Raw genomic sequence first — 18963 nt, 5'->3', positions numbered from 1 at the left:
AAAAATTACAAAAATTACAAAAATTACAAAAATGACAAAAATTACAAAAATTACAAAAATTACAAAAATTACAAAAATTACAAAAATTACAAAAATTACAAAAATTACAAAAATTACAAAAATTACAAAAATTACAAAAATTACAAAAATTACAAAAATTACAAAAATTACAAAAATTACAAAAATTACAAAAATTACAAAAATTACAAAAATGATTAAAATTACAAAAATGACAAAAATGACAAAAATTACAAAAATTACAAGAATTACAAAAAATTCAAAAATTTCTAAAATTTTAAAATGACAAAAATTACAAAAAATTTATTATGAAGCCTTCATTTTCATTTAAAAAAAAACTTATCAACTATTGAATTTTTGAAATAAGCTTTATCTATCAAACTTTCACCCAAATTCAAAGATATCAATCATTGATGAAAATATTTAAAATTTTCAAAAGTGAAAGTAGGAGATTTACTTCCAACTTAGAACGTTAAAACTTTTGGGTTCAACTTAATTTAGTAATAATAAAGCTCCTCTTAAAGCATAGAAATATTTTTCATCAGAATTTAAGAAAGTTTTCAGAAGTTGAATTGTAGATGAGTGAATGAACTGTTTTGATCGAAATTTAACTTAAAATCATCCAGGCTTAATTCTACCTTGAAAACACAAAAACATTCTCACATTTTTTGATAAAAAAAAGAGACATGTATCCTGCATAGTTTTTAAGAATTATGATATTTTATAACAAAAAGGAAACTTATTCGTGGCAAATTATGAAATTGTGTAGTTTTGATATAACGAAAGCAAACACGATTTTTGGAACAAATCTTTTCTTCACGTGATACATTTAAGATTATTTTCAGCTACTAACATTTTAGTTCAGCTCTGAAAAAATCTTATGAAGCCAAAATTTTTACTTTTGTGAAGTGACTCGAAGGAAGTCTAAATGTATTAAAATTTTAAAATAGGGTTGTTGATCTCGTTTTTCCAAAACTGTTTATATTTTTGATAAGCCATGGTTTCATATTACAAACTTACATTTGAAATAAAAACCAGGAAAATCAAAACTTTAACCAAGAAAAACCTTGAAAAAATTTCGCTAGCAATTCGCAATGATTCGATACTAGTCGTTTTACTATCTTGAAATTGTTAATTAATGCCCAAACTATTTTTATAATTTCTTTCAAACATGTTTATTAAGTACTGGAAGATTTTTGTAATTTAGTGAGATTTAAAAATCCTTTACAAGTACTAATAACAGCATTGAATAAAAACTGTTTTTTTTTTCAATTTTTCTGCATATCATCTTCATACCATAACCATCAGTTAATGCATTCAAAACTCTGGTTTATTTTTACAACTTTAAATGCGTTTTTCTAAATTTCACTTGATTAAATATGCTGAAAACATACATTAGATGTATGAAAGAAAAACAAATTGCTGACAAGATTTTTTTGACCCGCAGATAAATCACATTTCTAAAATTAGGTCTGCCATCTGAAAATGTTGTCCACCCATGGTCTAGAGTAAAGTTGCCAGTTTATTTTCTGCACGTATCCTGGCCGGAAAACCGGAATTTTTTTTAAAAAAACCTGTGTGTGTGTTGTGAAAACCCAGAAATTGTTTAACAAAAATTAAGATAAGAAAATTAAAAAAAAAATTTGTTTCAAATCGTTTTTTAGGCTTTGAAATTTTTTTTCATGATTCTTGTTGCAAAATTTGCTCATATTTTTTTGTTACGGTGGCTAAATAAAAAAAAATTATAACACAATTTTTTTTTGTATGATGTATGATGAAAAAAATGAAAAAAATGCGGGCAAAATCCGGGCATTTTTTATTGATATCCAGGCAACTGGGCCGGGTCTGATTGTTCCCAAATTTTGTTTCAATTATCCGGGCAAACCTGGATAAAATCGGACAATCTTTCAACTTTAACCATGGTCTAGAGTAAAGTTGCCAGATTTTTTTCTGCACGTATTTGGGCCAGAAAAAAACGGGATTTTTTTTATAAAGACCCGGCAAAATCCGGGCATTTGATTTCAAAACACACGACCATAAATTCGGGAAAATTTTCTCAAAATCCAGAAATTACTTAACAAAAAATCGGGAAAAAATTGAAAAAAAATTTTTTTTTCATCGAAACTCATCGAAAGATTTTGAATCGTTTTAAAGGCTTCCAAAAAATGCCATAACTATTTTTATTAAACTTGCTCAAAAAACTTCGTTTGGAGGCGTTAGTTTTTTTTGTTTGGTTTGCCAAATTAAGTGAATAAATCCGGGCAAAATTCGGGTATTTTTCAATAAATCTGGGCAACCGCGCCCGGCCGGACTGTTACCAAATTTTGAGTAAAATATACGGGAAAACGCGGATAAAACTTTAGTCTAGAGTAAGGTTGCCGGATTGCCCGGGTTTTTCCGGGTTTTTCCGGATATTTAATACAAATTTGCTGAATTCGTCCGGATTTATTCAATTTTCCTGGATATTGCCCGGATTTTTTGTCGACAATTTTTAAATCAATTGTCCAAAACGTGCTATAAAATTTTGGCAACCAAAGTTTAGAGCACATTGTTCAGAGTTAGGGACATAACAATCATTTGAGAATCAAATTGAATGTCAAAGAAGATTCAGGGATCTGATTTACGTCATACAAAAAGAAAAATAATGATAAAAACTCTATTTTGATGTTTGAAAAAAAAAAAACTTAAACAGCTAGAAAACACACCGTGCCAATGCTGTTGGACAATGCCTATTAAAGCTTTGACAAAACATCAATTTTATTTTTTAGACAAAAAAAAAGATATTTATATTTTTGGAAACGAGATTGATAGCGAATTTCAAACCTATAACATATATTGAAAAAATTGAAGTTTTGAGCAACTAAGTAGGGGAAGTTGTGGTTAATATTTTGTAAAAAAGGAGAAAATATAGAAGATTTATTTATTGCTCCATAAAATACAATTTCCTCAAGATAAGCATTTACCAAATATAATCAATTCCTTGAAATTTAATCAATTTTCAAAAAATTTGGACAATTGAATTCTCAAAATAAGAAAAGTATAAAAAAAATTCACAAATTTTCACCAATTTCGAACATTTCAAAGTATAGTTTTTCAGCACAATTTCACTTCGAAGTTCATATTATTTTTAAATCAACAACTAAGTTTCAACTTTATGAAGAAATAAAAAGAAACTGCTTATTTGTGCTAATAAAGAAGTTTTCAAACATTTTGTGAGGAATGTTTTAGGTGTTATTCATGAAATTTAAACAGTTTGCTCAATAACATTTTATTCAAATCCAAGAATTATTCCGAATTTTCAAATGTTGTCTAAAAGTCGTTAATTTTAATCAATTTCTGTTTTGTCTTGAATAAGGTTGTCAGAATTTTTTCAGCATGTACCCGGGCAGGTCAATCCGGGCTATTTTCATCTAAAAACCTGGCAAAATCCGGGCATTTGATTCTAAAATGTCGACCAAAAATCCGGGCAATATCCGGGCAAATTTGGTCCAAATACAGGAATTACTCAATACAAACAAAGGAAAAAATATGAAAAAATTTTTTTTTTTCATCAGCAGTTTTAAAATCGTATTTTAAGCGTTCAAAAAAAACATTTCATGGTTATTTGTATTAAACTTGTTCAAAAAAATTCATTTTAGACGCATAAATAAAATAAATTTACAATAAAATTTGTTTTTTTTTTGTTTGTTTTGGCAAAAAAAGTGAATAAATCCGGGCCTTTTAACTGAAATCCGGGCAACCGGGACGGGCCGGACTTCTGTCAAATTTTGTGTTAAATATCCAGGCAAACCCGGGTAATACCGGGCAAACTGGCAACCTTAGTTTTGAACTAGACAGAAATTTTTTACGTTTGCTAAAAAATATTGGATTTCGACAAATTTTGGATAAATTGAGACGTGAAGTTAAGTAAAGAAATGTTTTCTTTAAACAAAACTTCAAGAAACTATTGTTGGGAATCTTCTGATGGATTTTTCTCGTGAAAAGTGAGTTGGATTGGGCAGTGTCTCATCTTTAATGTCGAAGTTTTTCAGACATGAAATTGTTTTTCGTTTTGGAGTTTTTTGATTCAAGGTAAGGTGAACTTATCATAATTCTACCGATGTATATTTTCAATTTTGTACCTTTAAAAATGACTAAAAATACTGAGCAACCGGAGGGTTGAAAATTACCGAAAATTGCGTTACGTAATATTTGAACGGCCCTTATGAGTTGATTTGAGTTGAGATTACGAAGTTTTGTCCAGCACAAAGCATGGTTTTTTCGAATCGAATATTGATGCACCTTTTAAACTTGAACAAAGACATAATTTGTTATTATTATGCATTCTTAAAGTCATTTATGATTCAGCCAATGAAAAGAAAACTTTTTGTTAGAATATTCGGTTCAACTCAAAAGTTAATAGCTTTCAAAATTTGAGCGTAAAACACGTGGTCTTGAGCGCATTCTGCCCCAATTATGATATGAGTGTTTCCAGTTAAAATTTGTTGGAAGGTAATGAAATATAATAAAATATTTAAAGTCTTCCGAAAGTGTATATGAGTGGAATAACACAAAGCTGTAATTTGATCAGATAGCGCAGACTGGTTTACCATAAAACCTTAAATAAAAACCAAGAAAAATTAAAAGTTTGGCGCAGATTCAATAAATCCGTTTATTTCTAAGAATTAAAGTCATTCTAGTGTATTTTTCACATAAGAATTGATGGACAAGCTTTTTTGCCACAATAAAAATGAAGAAACCCCAAATTTCAAAGCCAAAGGTTAGTGAATTTGTTGAGAAATAATGGCAAGGGCCATCTTACCCCGCTGGTGTGTCTTGTGCAGTTCTCCTCTACGTGAAGTTTTCATGATTTTTTGAAAATTTCAAATATAAAAAAAAGGTTCCATGGATTCCATTGAGATTTTCTTAATAATTTTAGTTAAAAGTTCATTGAAACTGAGCCCATTGAAATAAGCCCGTGGATCTAAAAAGGTAGGTTGCCAACCCCTGTCCACCCCGATTGGGCAGAGGTCTGAAAACGCAATTAATGAAACTGTTTTTCGGAACAATTCTAGGAGGATCCCCTCCAAGCATAAACCGGTAGGGTTCCACGCAGCCATAACAAATACCTTCCTGTTCCTGCTGCTCGTGATTTCCAATTCCACCCAGAGTAGAATGCCAGCCAAGTCCCTCTAGTCTTAATCGCGCTGATAAGGGCCACCTACACATAAATACTCCTCTCTCAGGCGCCGATAATGCGTGGGCGTTGGTTGGTGGTGTGAGGAAGCGTTTAGCTGGTAATGAGTTTGCTTGCTATCGAAAGGGCGAAGGGAAGAGAATTTTGTTGGGTAATGAACTGCCATGTTGGGATCGAGATTTGTGAGATTTGCGGGTGACCCCCTCGCCTAAGCAATATCGGGAACGGGTTCTGACTCAGTTCAGTTCAATGACTCTCGGTGGCCAAAAAGTGGGGCTTCAGTTAATGAGTTAGAAGGAATAGAGATAAGGTTACTCTCTCGAGGAAAAATATGGAACCCTTCCGGAAAGATGTTTTTAAAATAGCGAAGGGTTCGTTTTTTTATTCAATTACGAGCGTTAATTGTCTTAAGTTTTGAATCTATTTTCTTAATGAATATTTATTGAATGGTGATAACATCAATTGCTTTATGATGTTACCAACGTAGGTAAATTAAAAGGAATTGGAATTTTGAGGAACCTTAAATTCTAGTTTGATGTTTTTAAAATGGTTGTTTGGGGAAATTGAGGTCATCAGACCGTCAGCAAATCGTTTTGAAAATTTTGTCTAAGAAAAGACAAATATGCGTAATTTAAATAATTGCAATCCTATGAAAATGTACTGTAAAAATTGAAAAAACACGAAGTTCATATAAAAATAACATTCATCTTAAATAATTTCAAAGTAAAAATTGTTGTAATCATATTGGGAGAACTTTTGAATACATAGTCAAAAATCTAGGACAGCATCACAGTCAGTTGCCAGCTTAACCATTCCGGAATCTCGGCCATAAAATATGTCCCCTTGTGAAATAAATGAGCAGTAATGCAATAGAGGTGCTCTGCTTTACCTGCTGAACTGCACCCCAAACGACAGATGATTTGAGAAACATTTGACCGGCCCAGGTTGAATTCCATGGTTGGTAGAATATTTTAATCAATTTCAAAACTTATCTAGCCCCTCCTTCACCCCCTTTTCGGAATAGAATAGACTTTCCATGAAAACCTGACATGAAGCGGCAGTTCAGAGAATGCTTCCCAAAACGATAAATTACTGGTGTCGCACATGTAGAACCAAGGCTAGGAAACCAACTCCTGTGTAAGTTCCCAGGTTCACAGGCATCTAAAATACAAAGTTGCCGGTGCATATGCATGACGACATCAACAATGTGTGTACGCCTGAAGTTAGGCAAAACCCCAAGCCCAGGAAGCTCGATGCTGCTGTAACTACAACATTGGTGATGAAAATTGTAGCACTTCACAGCTGCTGCTCTTAGTTGTTCCTCTAGTGATCTGTGTTTGTATGTTGTAGGCTCTCCGAAGGCTTAATGGGAGAAACCCCTCGCTTTGAATTGGTGCAAACGAAAACAACACCTGAATTTCTGTTCCTACGCAAAAGAAAGGTGAATGAGGGATGTTTTGAGTATCAATATGGAACAGCCTCCCCCAACTCGACCTGATTGTGGGGGGAACAGAATCATGCCTGTAGCTGTTACGTTACACAATGTTATGAATTCACACATTCGTATAGGTTTAGAGAATTCTAGCCACTGGTAGATCGTAGGCTCTAGGCTGGTGCTTTTAGGGCAGTAAACTTTCAGTAGAGCAGTAGGCTGTAAAAATTTCACCCAATGTTGGTAGAGTTTGTGTTTAGTTTACATGATTCAGAATGATTGATTTTTTAGAGTAGTAATGGAGCTTTGGAATAATCTTTGAATTTATACTAAACCTAGAATGAGAGCGATAGACTCCAAACAGCAGTCAGTCAATCCCATCGTTTTGGTCCTGCTGATGGTTTTACTTCAAATATAAACATCAAACTTACAAATTGTGATCAGAACTACGAACAACAACTTATATGGCAAGAGACGTGGAAACCATAAAAATAGTAGTGATTAAGCTTTTACCAAACCATTTGTAATTAATTTCAAATATGTGTTACATGGCAAATAGAACTTTAAAATCCAAACATTTTTTGAAGATTATAATAAACAATGGCCGTAGGAACGGGGAGAAGGGAGGGGGAATTTGGGGGTTAGTCCTCTCCCATGAGGGTCCAAAAACGCCAAGCGAAATGATTTTCACTAAACATAAAATTTTATATTCTCAAATTTGGATGAACAACTAAAATTTTGTCAAGAGTAACAATCTCGTTTCAGAACGTAGTCCAAAACCTCTAAATCTCATCCTAAGTCCCAAATTTTGTAACAGTTTTTAAACAAATTTCTAACTTTTTGATAGTAATTTAGTTAAGAATATTGATTTCCAAAAGTTCGACTTCAAAAAATCTAAAAGAACCCCAAAAAGTTAGACTAAGCTTGCCAGATTGCATAGATATTGCACAGATTTTTCACTTTACTTGCAAAATTAAACGAAAATTTAAAATGAAGTCCATAGAACTACGTATCTTGCGGCCAAAAAATAATTCTTTAAACAAACTTTGTCAAAATAAATAAGAACAAACTTTTGGAAGCCTTAAATATGATTCTAAATCAGCTAATTTGTTTCGATAAAACAATCTATTTTTCAAGTGTTTTTCTTTTTGATTTTAATGGAATAATGACGGAATTTGCTTGGATATTGGCCGCATTCTGGAGAAAAATTTGAAACAATATGTCCGATTTATGCAAGGTTTAAACATAAAATAACTCGTCATGCCCGACCTGGATAATTGAGGAAAACTTTCAATAAGTAGGTACTCCCAGTTTGTTGTTTTTGATTTTCAGTTTTGATCATTATTGAGAATGAATCCTGATTCAAATCTTGATTTTGCATCTCAAATTGAAATATAAAGAATTTTTCATATTAAAAACTCATCATTTCGGAATATGAAAAGAAAATATTTAAAATTCAAACCATATTTAAAATTTGGACTTGAGTTTTTTATCCTCAATTCATATGCAGAATTGAAACATAAGAAAAATTTACGATTCTAGAATTAAAAATCTGAAACAATCTCATATTTCGAAATTTTCGTTCAAATTCATTCAAAATCAAATAATAGATTTCTGGTTGAAGTTTCTGGTTGAAGTTTCTGATCAAATTTCGCATTTTGGTTTAAAATTCATATGAATTCTTAACTAGAATTAAGATTCAGATTTTGAATTTAGGCTCAAATTGCAGAATTCAGACTAGGAATCAAATTTAAATTTCGTTATCAGATCCAGCGCTAATTTAAGTTTAATAACCAACATCAAATGAGGATTTCATTTAGGAATCAAATTGAAGGAGATCGTAGTTTCATAACTTTGAATCTTGCAATAAACAATTTTCAAAAAGAATACAGCCAACCAAGCTCGTGCAAAGAACCTATTTATGGGGGAAGGGAAGAGGGGGTGAAATTCCAAATTAATGTTAAACTAAAATAATATTAAAAATAAGCAAAAACTAAGAAAATTGATTTCTTACATCATTTTCTTACTCATAATTATCACACAAAATAAAAATATTATAAATTTCACTGATACAATAAAAAAAATCATCACAACGAAAGTTGCAAATCAATGAAATTTTTGATGAGTCATTGAGAAATTTATAAAAATGATGTTCCTTATTCTGAACTAGGTTAAAAAAAAATTAGGTTTAAAATTAACCATAATAAATTGTAAGGAAATCAATAATTATAATTGTTATTCATTATTCATCTGAATTTACATTTTTTTTCTTAATTTTCAATTAAAAGTTGATTAAAAAATTCCGCTTTAGTGTTTTGAATTTAAAAAAAAATAGTTATTTTAAATGTTAATTTTTGGTAATGAAAAACATTAAAGGTTTTTGCTTTAGGATACCAAAAATTCAGAATGGAAAAACATAGACAAACTTATCAAAAATATTCCTTTAAATTTTGTTTTATTTGACTATAAAATTCGGAAAATTTATTTGAAAATTTAAAAAAACTGTTATATAAAATTCGGTAAATTTATTAGAAAATAAAAATAAAATAAGAAAATAAGAATTCATGACTCAAAAGCGAAGAATTTTGGTGTTTATGTTGAAATAATTGATTTAGTAGATTTAGGCATCCTGACTGAACTCAAATCTTTAATAAACTCAGACTATAACAATAATTAGTTTTAGTTGAATGGAGCTTAAAAATGTTCAGTTTTTAGTGAAATCAATCATTGATAATTGATTCACCATCAAAACGACATTGAAAGAATTTACTCTGTTTTTGTTTATACTTCATTAAATTGAGGTGTACTATTTTGATGATGATTATGCATGATCTAAAAAAGCAAAACGCAACAGTTTTAAAAATTTGGGAAGCATTGTTAGCTACATATATTCTTGCAGAAAGATCAAAAATGTATTTATTTCATTTCTAAAATTTGTGAGAAAAAGTTTACAAATAAAAAACTAAATAACGAAAACTGGTAGAAAAATTCTGTTTAAATTCAGGGCACCTAAATTTATCAAAATAACGTTTGAAATTCACTGCATTTTGGAAAAATGTAAACTTGGTGACCTTGGGTAATTCATCAAAACTTTTAATATGTGATATTTGAGCATAAAAAATAATTAGGAAGAAATTTTGATAAAAGCTGAAATTGGTTTCTTGAGGGATATTTCATATCAGCATAACATTTTTTATGACATAAACGATAAAAAAAAACAATTTTTTGAAATTAAGTAGAGGATATTAGATTAGAGATTTGTTTTGCTTATTCTGTGGACCATCATGAATGGTCAATACTCAGGTATTGGTGTCCAACTTTTCGGTGTATTTTTGAATTTTTTTGTAAACAAATTTGAACTTTAAATATTTAAAAATAAGCGAAACGTTTGAAACTTTCAAATACAGTGAAAAAAAAGCTAGAAATTGTGGTTTTACAGATTTTTTTGGAAAACAAAAATTGAGAATAAAAACAAGACACACCTACTTATAATTTTGAAATATCTCAAAAGATTAAAATATCTTACTTACATATGATGTCAATTTATTTGGAAACTTAATAAAAATAATATAATAAAATTCGTTAAATTTATTTGTAAACACAAACAAAATATGAAAATCGAAAATATAAGTATATAAAATTATTTTTTCAATGAAAACTTCTTATCATTTTGAAAATTCAATTAGAAAATTCAATTTATAACTGAAGAAAACAGCAATTTGGTTTCTTTGTGAATTTGGTTGGTTTATTTTAAATTTCCCAAAATTTCCTGAACTCGATTTTACCACAGATTTGGCTACTGCCTCTTGTTTTACTAATAAAGAGCTAATAGGTTTTAAAATGAACCCTTGTTTAGTGAAATCAATCATTGATAACTGACAAACGATCACATCTACCTGGATGAAAAGAAACTGATGAAAATTTGGAAAAATATTTTGATCATGATAATATTGAATAATTAAAAAAAAATAAATATTCAACAGTTTTTAATATTGGTTATCACTGATTGTGTACATGAATAAAAAAAAGTTAAAAAAAAACTATTTAATTTATTTAATATGGTGAAGCCGGCAAAATGATAAATTTTTTTGCTTTTAAAAATATCTTAAACTAAATTTTGTTTAAACTTTTTCAAAAAAATCGTTGAAGTTCCCTTTTTAAACGCGAAACTTTTTTTTAACATTTTTTTTGTAATTTATAAAAAAAACCCTTCTGAATGTGCAGAAGAGTATTAAGAAAAATAAGAATCACGAAATGAAATTGAAGCTCGATTTGTTTATTGAAGAATATTTATCATTAGCTAACAATTTGTAATGACAATTTAAAATTATCAAAGTGATTGATAATAAAATTGAGATTATAGTTTTAAGGCTAATTCTTTTGACAATGCCAATGGTTGGTATTAAACGCCTGTCACATGCAAGGTTGCCGAGATCACAAAAAAAATTATAATTTCATAGAAATTCGAGTCAAATTTCATCAAAAAATCTGTGTCACAGATCATATAGTTTTAGAAACATTCAAAAACTCATTTTTTTTTAAATTTTGGACGTTTTTTTTAAATTCTTTTTTTATTATATCTAATATATATTTAAAGTATAATAGTATTGATAAGGTTCAATTATTCTCCTTAGTTTAAAATGTTTAAAAAGACACAATTTGACATTACTTTTGGATGAAATTAATAAAAAAGCATAACAGAAAATCATCACAGAATTTTTGGATAAAATCACGGAAAGTCAGAATTTTTCTTTGTGAAAACACAAAATTTTTCTCGATAGCCTTGGTGAAGAACATGTTTCAATCGAATCTGATTTAAAACGGAGATGAGTTGGTCGAAAACGTCGATTATGCGATCAAAATTTCATCAAGAAGCTATTTTTTGTCTGGACAAAACAACTACAAATTTTTGGTTATTATTTAAAAAAAATCATGATGAAACTCTGTTTTGCGTAGTGTAGGGTCTGCTTTTGATTAAAATATTGCACTTGTAAGGAGCAAACAACAAAAATTTACCATTGAAAGTTTTTGAAAACGATTTTTTGACTAATATTTCAAAAGTCTTAGAATTGGTTGTATTTTGCAGTTCATTCACCTGTAAACTTTTGTTCAAACAAAAAGCAAAAATGTTTTAATTGGCCATTTCATTCCTACTTTGGGGTAATTTTCCTGAAGAGGCTTTTTTTAATTAAAAAATTATTTTCAAATTACCAAAAGAAGATTTTAAAGGAATTCTTGATTTATTCCTTAACAGGGTTACAAAAATTTCCAACTGTTTCTAATCTATCAGTGATATTTTAAATAGTAGTTGACTTGATCTTTCTGGTTTTCTTAAAAAAAAATCCTTGGTGAATAAAGGCTTGAAAGTAACGTCAAAGTGGGTATTACTTGGAAAGCAATGTGATCATCCGGTTTCGTGTTCCTCATAAAAATTTTGGTTCAACTTTAAAAATCTAACAATTTTCTAGCAATTTTGAGAAAAGTGACACCATGATGGTCCATTTTTGGTAGTTTGCAAGCCATTAATGAATTAAAATAAACCTACACGGTGGGATTTTAAAGAATATTACTCTAAAATTGAGTAGGCAAAAAAATTCTAAAAATACACAAGAAGGGTGAGTTTTGAATGTTGAAATCAAATTATTGATTCAGAGGTAAATAAATTTGGAAAAAATATATTCTACATTTTTTTTTAAGAAATTTAAAAGATTCAATTATAACTTTTTCTGACACCGCTTTAAAATATTATTTTTGGGTATAAAATATTGAAGATTTTATCCCGTTCAAGAATTTGTTGAAGACTGAAGCTATTGATCGTTTCAGAAATATCTAAGAATCAATTTGGGTTTAAATCGTTCGAAAATTTCGTAAAAATTTCCGTATTGCCGCATCCCACGGAGAAGAGGATAGCCTTCAAGTCTTCTTAGCCAACGGTCATGAGTTCGAATACTCATACTCGGCATACATAGTACACTTTCTGTGGGTAGGTGGTTTTAGCATTTATAAAGATGCTAGTCATCATATCCTTGAATGTTGTGCGCTTAGAATTAAGTAAAAAGGAATCACTTCGAGGAAACATCAAGCTTCATTGAGATTCTGTGTGTGTGTGTGTCTGTGTGTGTTTATGTTTTGTGTTCGTATTTTGCAGTACTGGGAAAACTGAAAAAAAAATTACAATAACTCGCGATCTTCAGGAAAGTTGATAATTTAATTAAAACCTTCAATTCACAAATCTATTTAAATTTGAGTTTTGCCAAAAAAGTGCCAAAATTGATTGAAATCTCGAACACAAAAAATAATTGGATAGGAGGAAAGGAAGTTCCACTATGTATTCAGCAAATAATACATTAAATGAATGAAAATGAAGCATAAAAAATAAGACGCTTGAAAGCAAATGGAATCAATCCATCCAGTTTTTAAGAGTTCAGTAAAAATATCACTTTCCAAACTTTTGATTCAAAAATGTCTTCATATTAGAAACGTTTCTATATAACATTTCAAAATACAAGTTCTACCGTGAAAAAATGAAAAAGAAAATGTTTTTTATTGTTTGTTAAATTCAGATTTCTATTTTTATCGACAAAAGCATTACTCTGTATTAAATCCATCCATCGATAAAAAAATATCAATTCAACAATTGAAAAAATTCAGTTTATCGTCAAAAAAATCGGCGAAAATTCATTATCATCATATGATTGATGAGGTCTTTCGAGCGTAATGTTCCCATTTCCGAAGCATTTCCCCGTATTTTCCCGTATCAAGTATGTGCCCAAACCCAAGTATTTCTTCCCCAGCTGCTGTTGTAACAACTGCTTAGTAATGTGTGCCATTCTCGGTGTGTTTCATTTTATTTGTGCACACAACAATGATTTACACTTGCTGTGCAATTTTTTCCCTCTATTTTTGCTCCTCTCGCTATTTTTACCCACGTGTGAATTTTCTTTCTCCCATCCCCCCCGATTTTTCCTCCTTAACACGGAAAGAAACCAAAACACCCAACCCAGGAAGAAGTGGTTTGGTTCTCGATTTTCCTTCCCTCGAAATCCCTCCGCTTAGCTTTTCCATGATGAATTGCTCGGATTTGTGAGATGTAATCCCCGATATTCTCCACGACGCTGTCCCGGCGAAAAATCTCGCGATTGCAACGGCACTTGTGTTTTGTTCCGGCAGCAGTTTATCCCTTCTTTTCATTTTACCAAAATTTGCTGAATCCGTGTGTTTTGCTCGATTGCTACGTAACTACGCCAACGGAAAAGTTGTGCAATTTTAAGTTTTTCTGCTATTTTTGCATAATTTGGAATTGTTTCCTTTCGTTTAGTTTTTATTTGGTTTTTGTCTCAGCTTTTTGGTTCCAACCTTTGATTACCTACACAGTTTTATTTCGCTCTCTGCTTGATTATAACCGAGTGATAAATCAATCAAATTGTTTCAAATCTAGATTTCGAAATGTTCTCCTCCCATTCTTCTCTCTCTTCTCTATTGCAGCTCGTCGGCGATGGGATTGGCTGATTCTACTGCTCCGCTCTATTCGAGGCCAAGGTAAGAGGCAAATATTTTGAATTTTCATAGTTTTCACGAAAAATTTTAATTTCAATTTTAAAACAGTTTGATGATAAAAAAAACAAACTCGAGGTCTGAAAAGAATTATACCAATTTTTCTAAAATGACAATCAAAACCCAAAATTCACTAATTTAATGTAAAAATATTTATTTAATTTTCTTATGCTTTTAGTTTAAAAAAAAGATCACCAATTGAAAGTGTTCTTACCTATAAGCGCAACTTATGATTCCTTGGGAAAATGTCAAGAAATGTTGAAAATAATTAAATGTTTTTATTTAATTTTTTTCCCTACATTTAAATTTTAAATCTATGAAAATATTTATGAAAATAATTTTACACTCCAATGCATCACCTTTAAATCCATTCTGGAAACCTTTTTTCAAAAACTAAAAAAACTATAAAAAAAATTTTTTCGTTTAAATAATGATAAGTTAAAAAATTGTTTTTAAAAGACCCATTATATTTCCCAATTGAATCTGATAAATGAATATTGTTAGAATTTTTTTAAACTAGCCACTTTTCATTTTTTTTTGTAGTTTTTCGTCTCCTGACATAGCTCGAGGATCATAATTTGTCGAACGTCCCAAATCTCAGATTTTTTTTTGCTAGTCTCATGCATCATGTCTCAATTCTCTTATCTAAAATCTCAGGTCTCAGGCATTTTCTTCCAAATCTCAAAGCTAAGCTTCTTCTAAATCTGAAAATGTTTATGCATGTTTAAGGACGATAAGTTGTTTATTTTCATCTGATATCGTATAAATTGTGTAAAAAGCCATTTATAAATGATGCAAAAACCACGTTATAAGCCTAGTGTAAAATTCGAACGAAACATATCCGATCAATATGAATTAGGGTGATTTGCAAATCATTATCCTCCAACCCATCGTTGCACAGGGTGACTAAAATTTAAAATATTTCAGCCATCTTACAAATTTGCTTTAAAAATAACACTTAATAAGGTTAATTGTAAAGGTTCATAATGGAAAAGGCTTTTTGCGATATTTTCTACAAAAAAATATGCATCTAACGACATATTATCATTTTCCTTTTTTTTTCTTGCTGTTTTTTTTGAATATTGATAACTATATCCTTAAAATTCCTTATTCGGAAAATAAGGTTTCATGTCAGAACAAAACATTTTTCGTATCGATTTTCTTTAACGTTTGTCGAACAGTTTTAACACTTTAATTTAAAAAAATCGATCTGTACGGAACTCGAAAAAATATTACATCGTGCAAAAATAAGATCTTTCAATCGTCTCTTACCCTAATGTTGTAGACAAAACCGTGCCAATAAATCCTTGTCAATAAAAAACCCCAACTCAGGCTTTTATTGGATTTTATTAGAAAATTTAACTGAAAAATTAAGAATTTGAAATTTGAAAACAACATCTTAAACTTCAAAATTAATTTATCATGTAATAATTTTTGACAAATCGATTTCAGAATTTAATTTGGGTTTTCTTGTTCACCAATAAAATACACAAGGCTAAAAAATTTACATTTTTCCGAGGTGCAAAGAATTTAAGAGGTGATTTGAATAAACTTGGAAGTCCTGAATAAAAACAGGCATTTTTTTCTATCAACTATAGTTTTTGAGACGTCTGTTGAAAATAGATTGAAAATTTGTGCACTTTCTTTTACACAAGTGTTAAACATTACAAAACTTGACAAAAATAATGTTTATCAACGATCAACTTTTCCGAAGACTGCAAATAAATTTGAGTCGTGCAAAAAAAATTTTTTAAAATTTTTGATTTTATTTTCAAACCGAAAAAAAAAACAAAAAATCAAACCGTTTTGCAGTCTTTAACAAATTTTTAAATGAAATGAAAACTCATTTTTTAACTTCCAACAGTTGCTTCAGAAATACTTTTAATAATATCTTTAAAAATTTCAAAAAATTGTAGTATTCACATTTTTTATATCGATGAAATGAAAATATTATTGTTTTAATGAATGAAGGATAGAAAACAAATCCAGAATAAGTGTTTGTCTTCCATGTATGTTTGTTGGTTCGTTAATTTATGCTTTCAAAATAATAAAAAATAAACTGAGAAATCCTCATTTTACAGTTGCTTGTTGATAATTTTATAAATCTTATTTAGTCGGTACAAGCTTTGATCAACTAATTTGGAATGTTGTTTTTTGAATACACAAATTTATTATTAAGAACTTCAAAATTGATTTTTTAAGCCTGTTTCTAATTTGGAAGGATTCGAATACGTTTTTCCCTCACAACAGGCTGTCATGAAACTAAACTAAATATTTTCTTTATCAAATGAAAATTAATCTTCAACCATGTGTTTTTAATAAATTTTTTGAGGTTTTTCCTAATCGTGAATTAATATTTGAATTCGTAATGAAATATTTTTTCAAACTCAATAATATTACCGTGGTATATTTCAATCAACCATTGAAAATGGAAAAAATAATAAAGATAATTAGCAATAATTTTCTTTTTGCTTAAAAAATTATTATTGTTCATTTCTGACTTGAACCTAATTTTGGAATTCGAGCCTTATTTCTTATTAAATGTTTGTATGTTGAGTTATGTTGTATGTTATATTTTCGATATTCAATTTCTGTGCACATGTTTCTCAATTCTAAGTTTTCAATAATGATTTTATGTGGAATTTTAACCCGCATTTGTTTTCGAATGTTCCCTAAATATTGATTCAAAATATGTTAACTTGACTGCCTGAAATTAATTTTAAGCAAATTTCTAATGCAGGATAAAGAACATAATTTTGAATAATTTATTGATGACTTATCGTACAAATAAAATGGTTTGATGCTTTTATTCGGATTGATTATGAATCGTCGCAGTAATTTAATTTTTATTTCTTTTTTGGGTTTGTGTGATGGTTTTAGGTAGAATAATGGTTTAGAAATCAATTTCCTTATTTATTATGCGTTTTTGATATTGTTATTATTTAAGTAACATTTATAAATTTCGAATGCTCCAGGCATTCAAACCGGCGGCTTCAGTTTTTTTGGGATTTTGTTTGAAGGTTTCCGTTACGTTTTTGACATTGTTATTATTTAAGTAACATTTATAAATTTCAAATGCTCCAGACATTCAAACCGGCGGCTTCAGTTTTTTTGGGATTTTGTTTGAAGGTTTCCGTTACGTGCCCCTTGAAATGATCTGTCTTAAAATAAGATTGCATTTCAACTATAAATTCTCACAATAAGCTTGCGTACCTTATATCAGTTCCTTTAACCACATGTAGCTGAGCTTTTAGATGCCTTTAAAAATGTGCAATCATTGAAAAAAAAAATCTGACCAAATTAGGCATCAAATTTTCCTGTGCGACAATTGGGCACAGACAACCTGTTTTGAATGATTTAAAAAAACAAAACGGTTGTCACTTTTTTCGAACACTTGAACTTTTGGATCTTGTTGACCAAGCTTGTATAAGTAAAATAAAAAAAATCGATTAAATAAGTTTATTTTGGTTGGTTTCTTTCAAAATGTTCATAAATTTCTTTGAAATTTAATTTAGAAATCAGGAAGCATAAAAAATGCGTGCCACACAAGCTAAGTTTCAAAGCAACGTAATATAAAATATATGTTTATTTTTTACATTGAATAAATTTATCTGCAGCAAATTCATTCATTCGAAAGTTAATTATTTTACATTGAAACATTTCATTGCAAAAAGGTAAAAAAATAACAATTTATCGTTTCGCCGTATTCAAAATATTTGGCAGTAATAAGTGAGCATTAATTTATCACTTGCAGTTGATCATATTTTAAATCAGATTAAAAAATTTGTACTTAAATTTGACTACAATTCTAGTTTTTAATGTTTAAAAAATCTGCTATTCGAATGAAATGAAAGCAATAATTTTCTCAATTTAAATAATTAGACGTAAGTAAAACCCTTTTTTCAAAACTCAAATCTTATTTTTCATTATGTTTTTATCAAAATGTTTAGAGAACCGCTGTCAGATTGTCCGGTTTTAACTGGGTTGCCAAAACATTTAAAATAAAATTTGGGAAAAGTCCGGTCTGGTTGTCTAGATTTCTTGAGAAAGCTCGGGTTTTGCCGGATTTTATTCTCATTCTTATTCTCAATTTAAACATAAAAAATAAGTTGTTGTTGAAAAATTTAAATATGCGAACAAAAAGAAAGGTTTTTTAGCAAGTTTTATTTAAACAACTATGAAACATATTTTGAAAGCCTAAAATACAATTTGAAATGTGCTGATAAATTTAGATAATTTTTTATTTAATTTTTTTTATCAATAAGTCATTTCTAGGTTATGACTAAATTATTCCGGATATTGCCTATATTTTGGTTGACATTTTTAAAATCAAATGCTTAGATTTTGCCAGGTTTTTTAATAAAATTGGCTAGATTTGACCGGCTCCTATACATGCTGGAAAAATTCTGGAAACCTTCATTTAGAGGCATTAAAAAATTCTACTTTACATTGATTTTAAACAACAGCTAAAACAAATATTTTTCAAATTTTAAAACATTTTTTTTAAATGGTTGATTTAGCGTGAAGATAAACACTTAGTTGTAATGTTACTGGGAAATAAGAGTTTTTTTCTTATTTTTATTTTTAACGCCTCTCACGCTTTATTCTATAAAATATTCAGTCTTGTTCACTCATTTTTAACTTAGTGAGTTATTTTAATTTCAACTTCCTATTTTTGAACGCCTGCAGTTAAAAATATTCCTTTTTGATCAAAACCAACTTGAACTTCTTTTCAATATTTTTAATAAAATTTAGATACGCGGGTTCAAAATTGAACTTTTTA

The 18963-nt window shown here is 29.3% G+C and overlaps 1 protein-coding gene across 3 annotated transcripts in view; it reads left to right on the top strand.

The window, feature by feature from the left end:
- LOC129750611 (RNA-binding protein Musashi homolog Rbp6-like) overlaps positions 1 to 18963 on the top strand; it is a 1283036-nt gene that overhangs the window by 715834 nt on the left and 548239 nt on the right. For 2 of the 3 annotated variants that reach the window (XM_055745578.1, XM_055745575.1), the window contains exon 4: positions 14112 to 14165. The exons of the other annotated variant lie outside the window; for it this stretch is intronic. In XM_055745578.1, the coding sequence (XP_055601553.1) occupies positions 14112 to 14165 (54 nt within the window). The remainder of the gene's footprint in view (positions 1 to 14111; positions 14166 to 18963) is intronic. 3 annotated transcript variants of the gene reach the window in all.

The sequence above is a fragment of the Uranotaenia lowii genome, chromosome 3 (genome assembly GCF_029784155.1).
Source record: "Uranotaenia lowii strain MFRU-FL chromosome 3, ASM2978415v1, whole genome shotgun sequence".
Classification (NCBI taxonomy): domain Eukaryota; kingdom Metazoa; phylum Arthropoda; class Insecta; order Diptera; family Culicidae; genus Uranotaenia; species Uranotaenia lowii.
The sequence above is the reverse complement of the archived record's forward strand: the minus strand, read 5'-3'. Positions and strand labels throughout refer to the sequence as shown.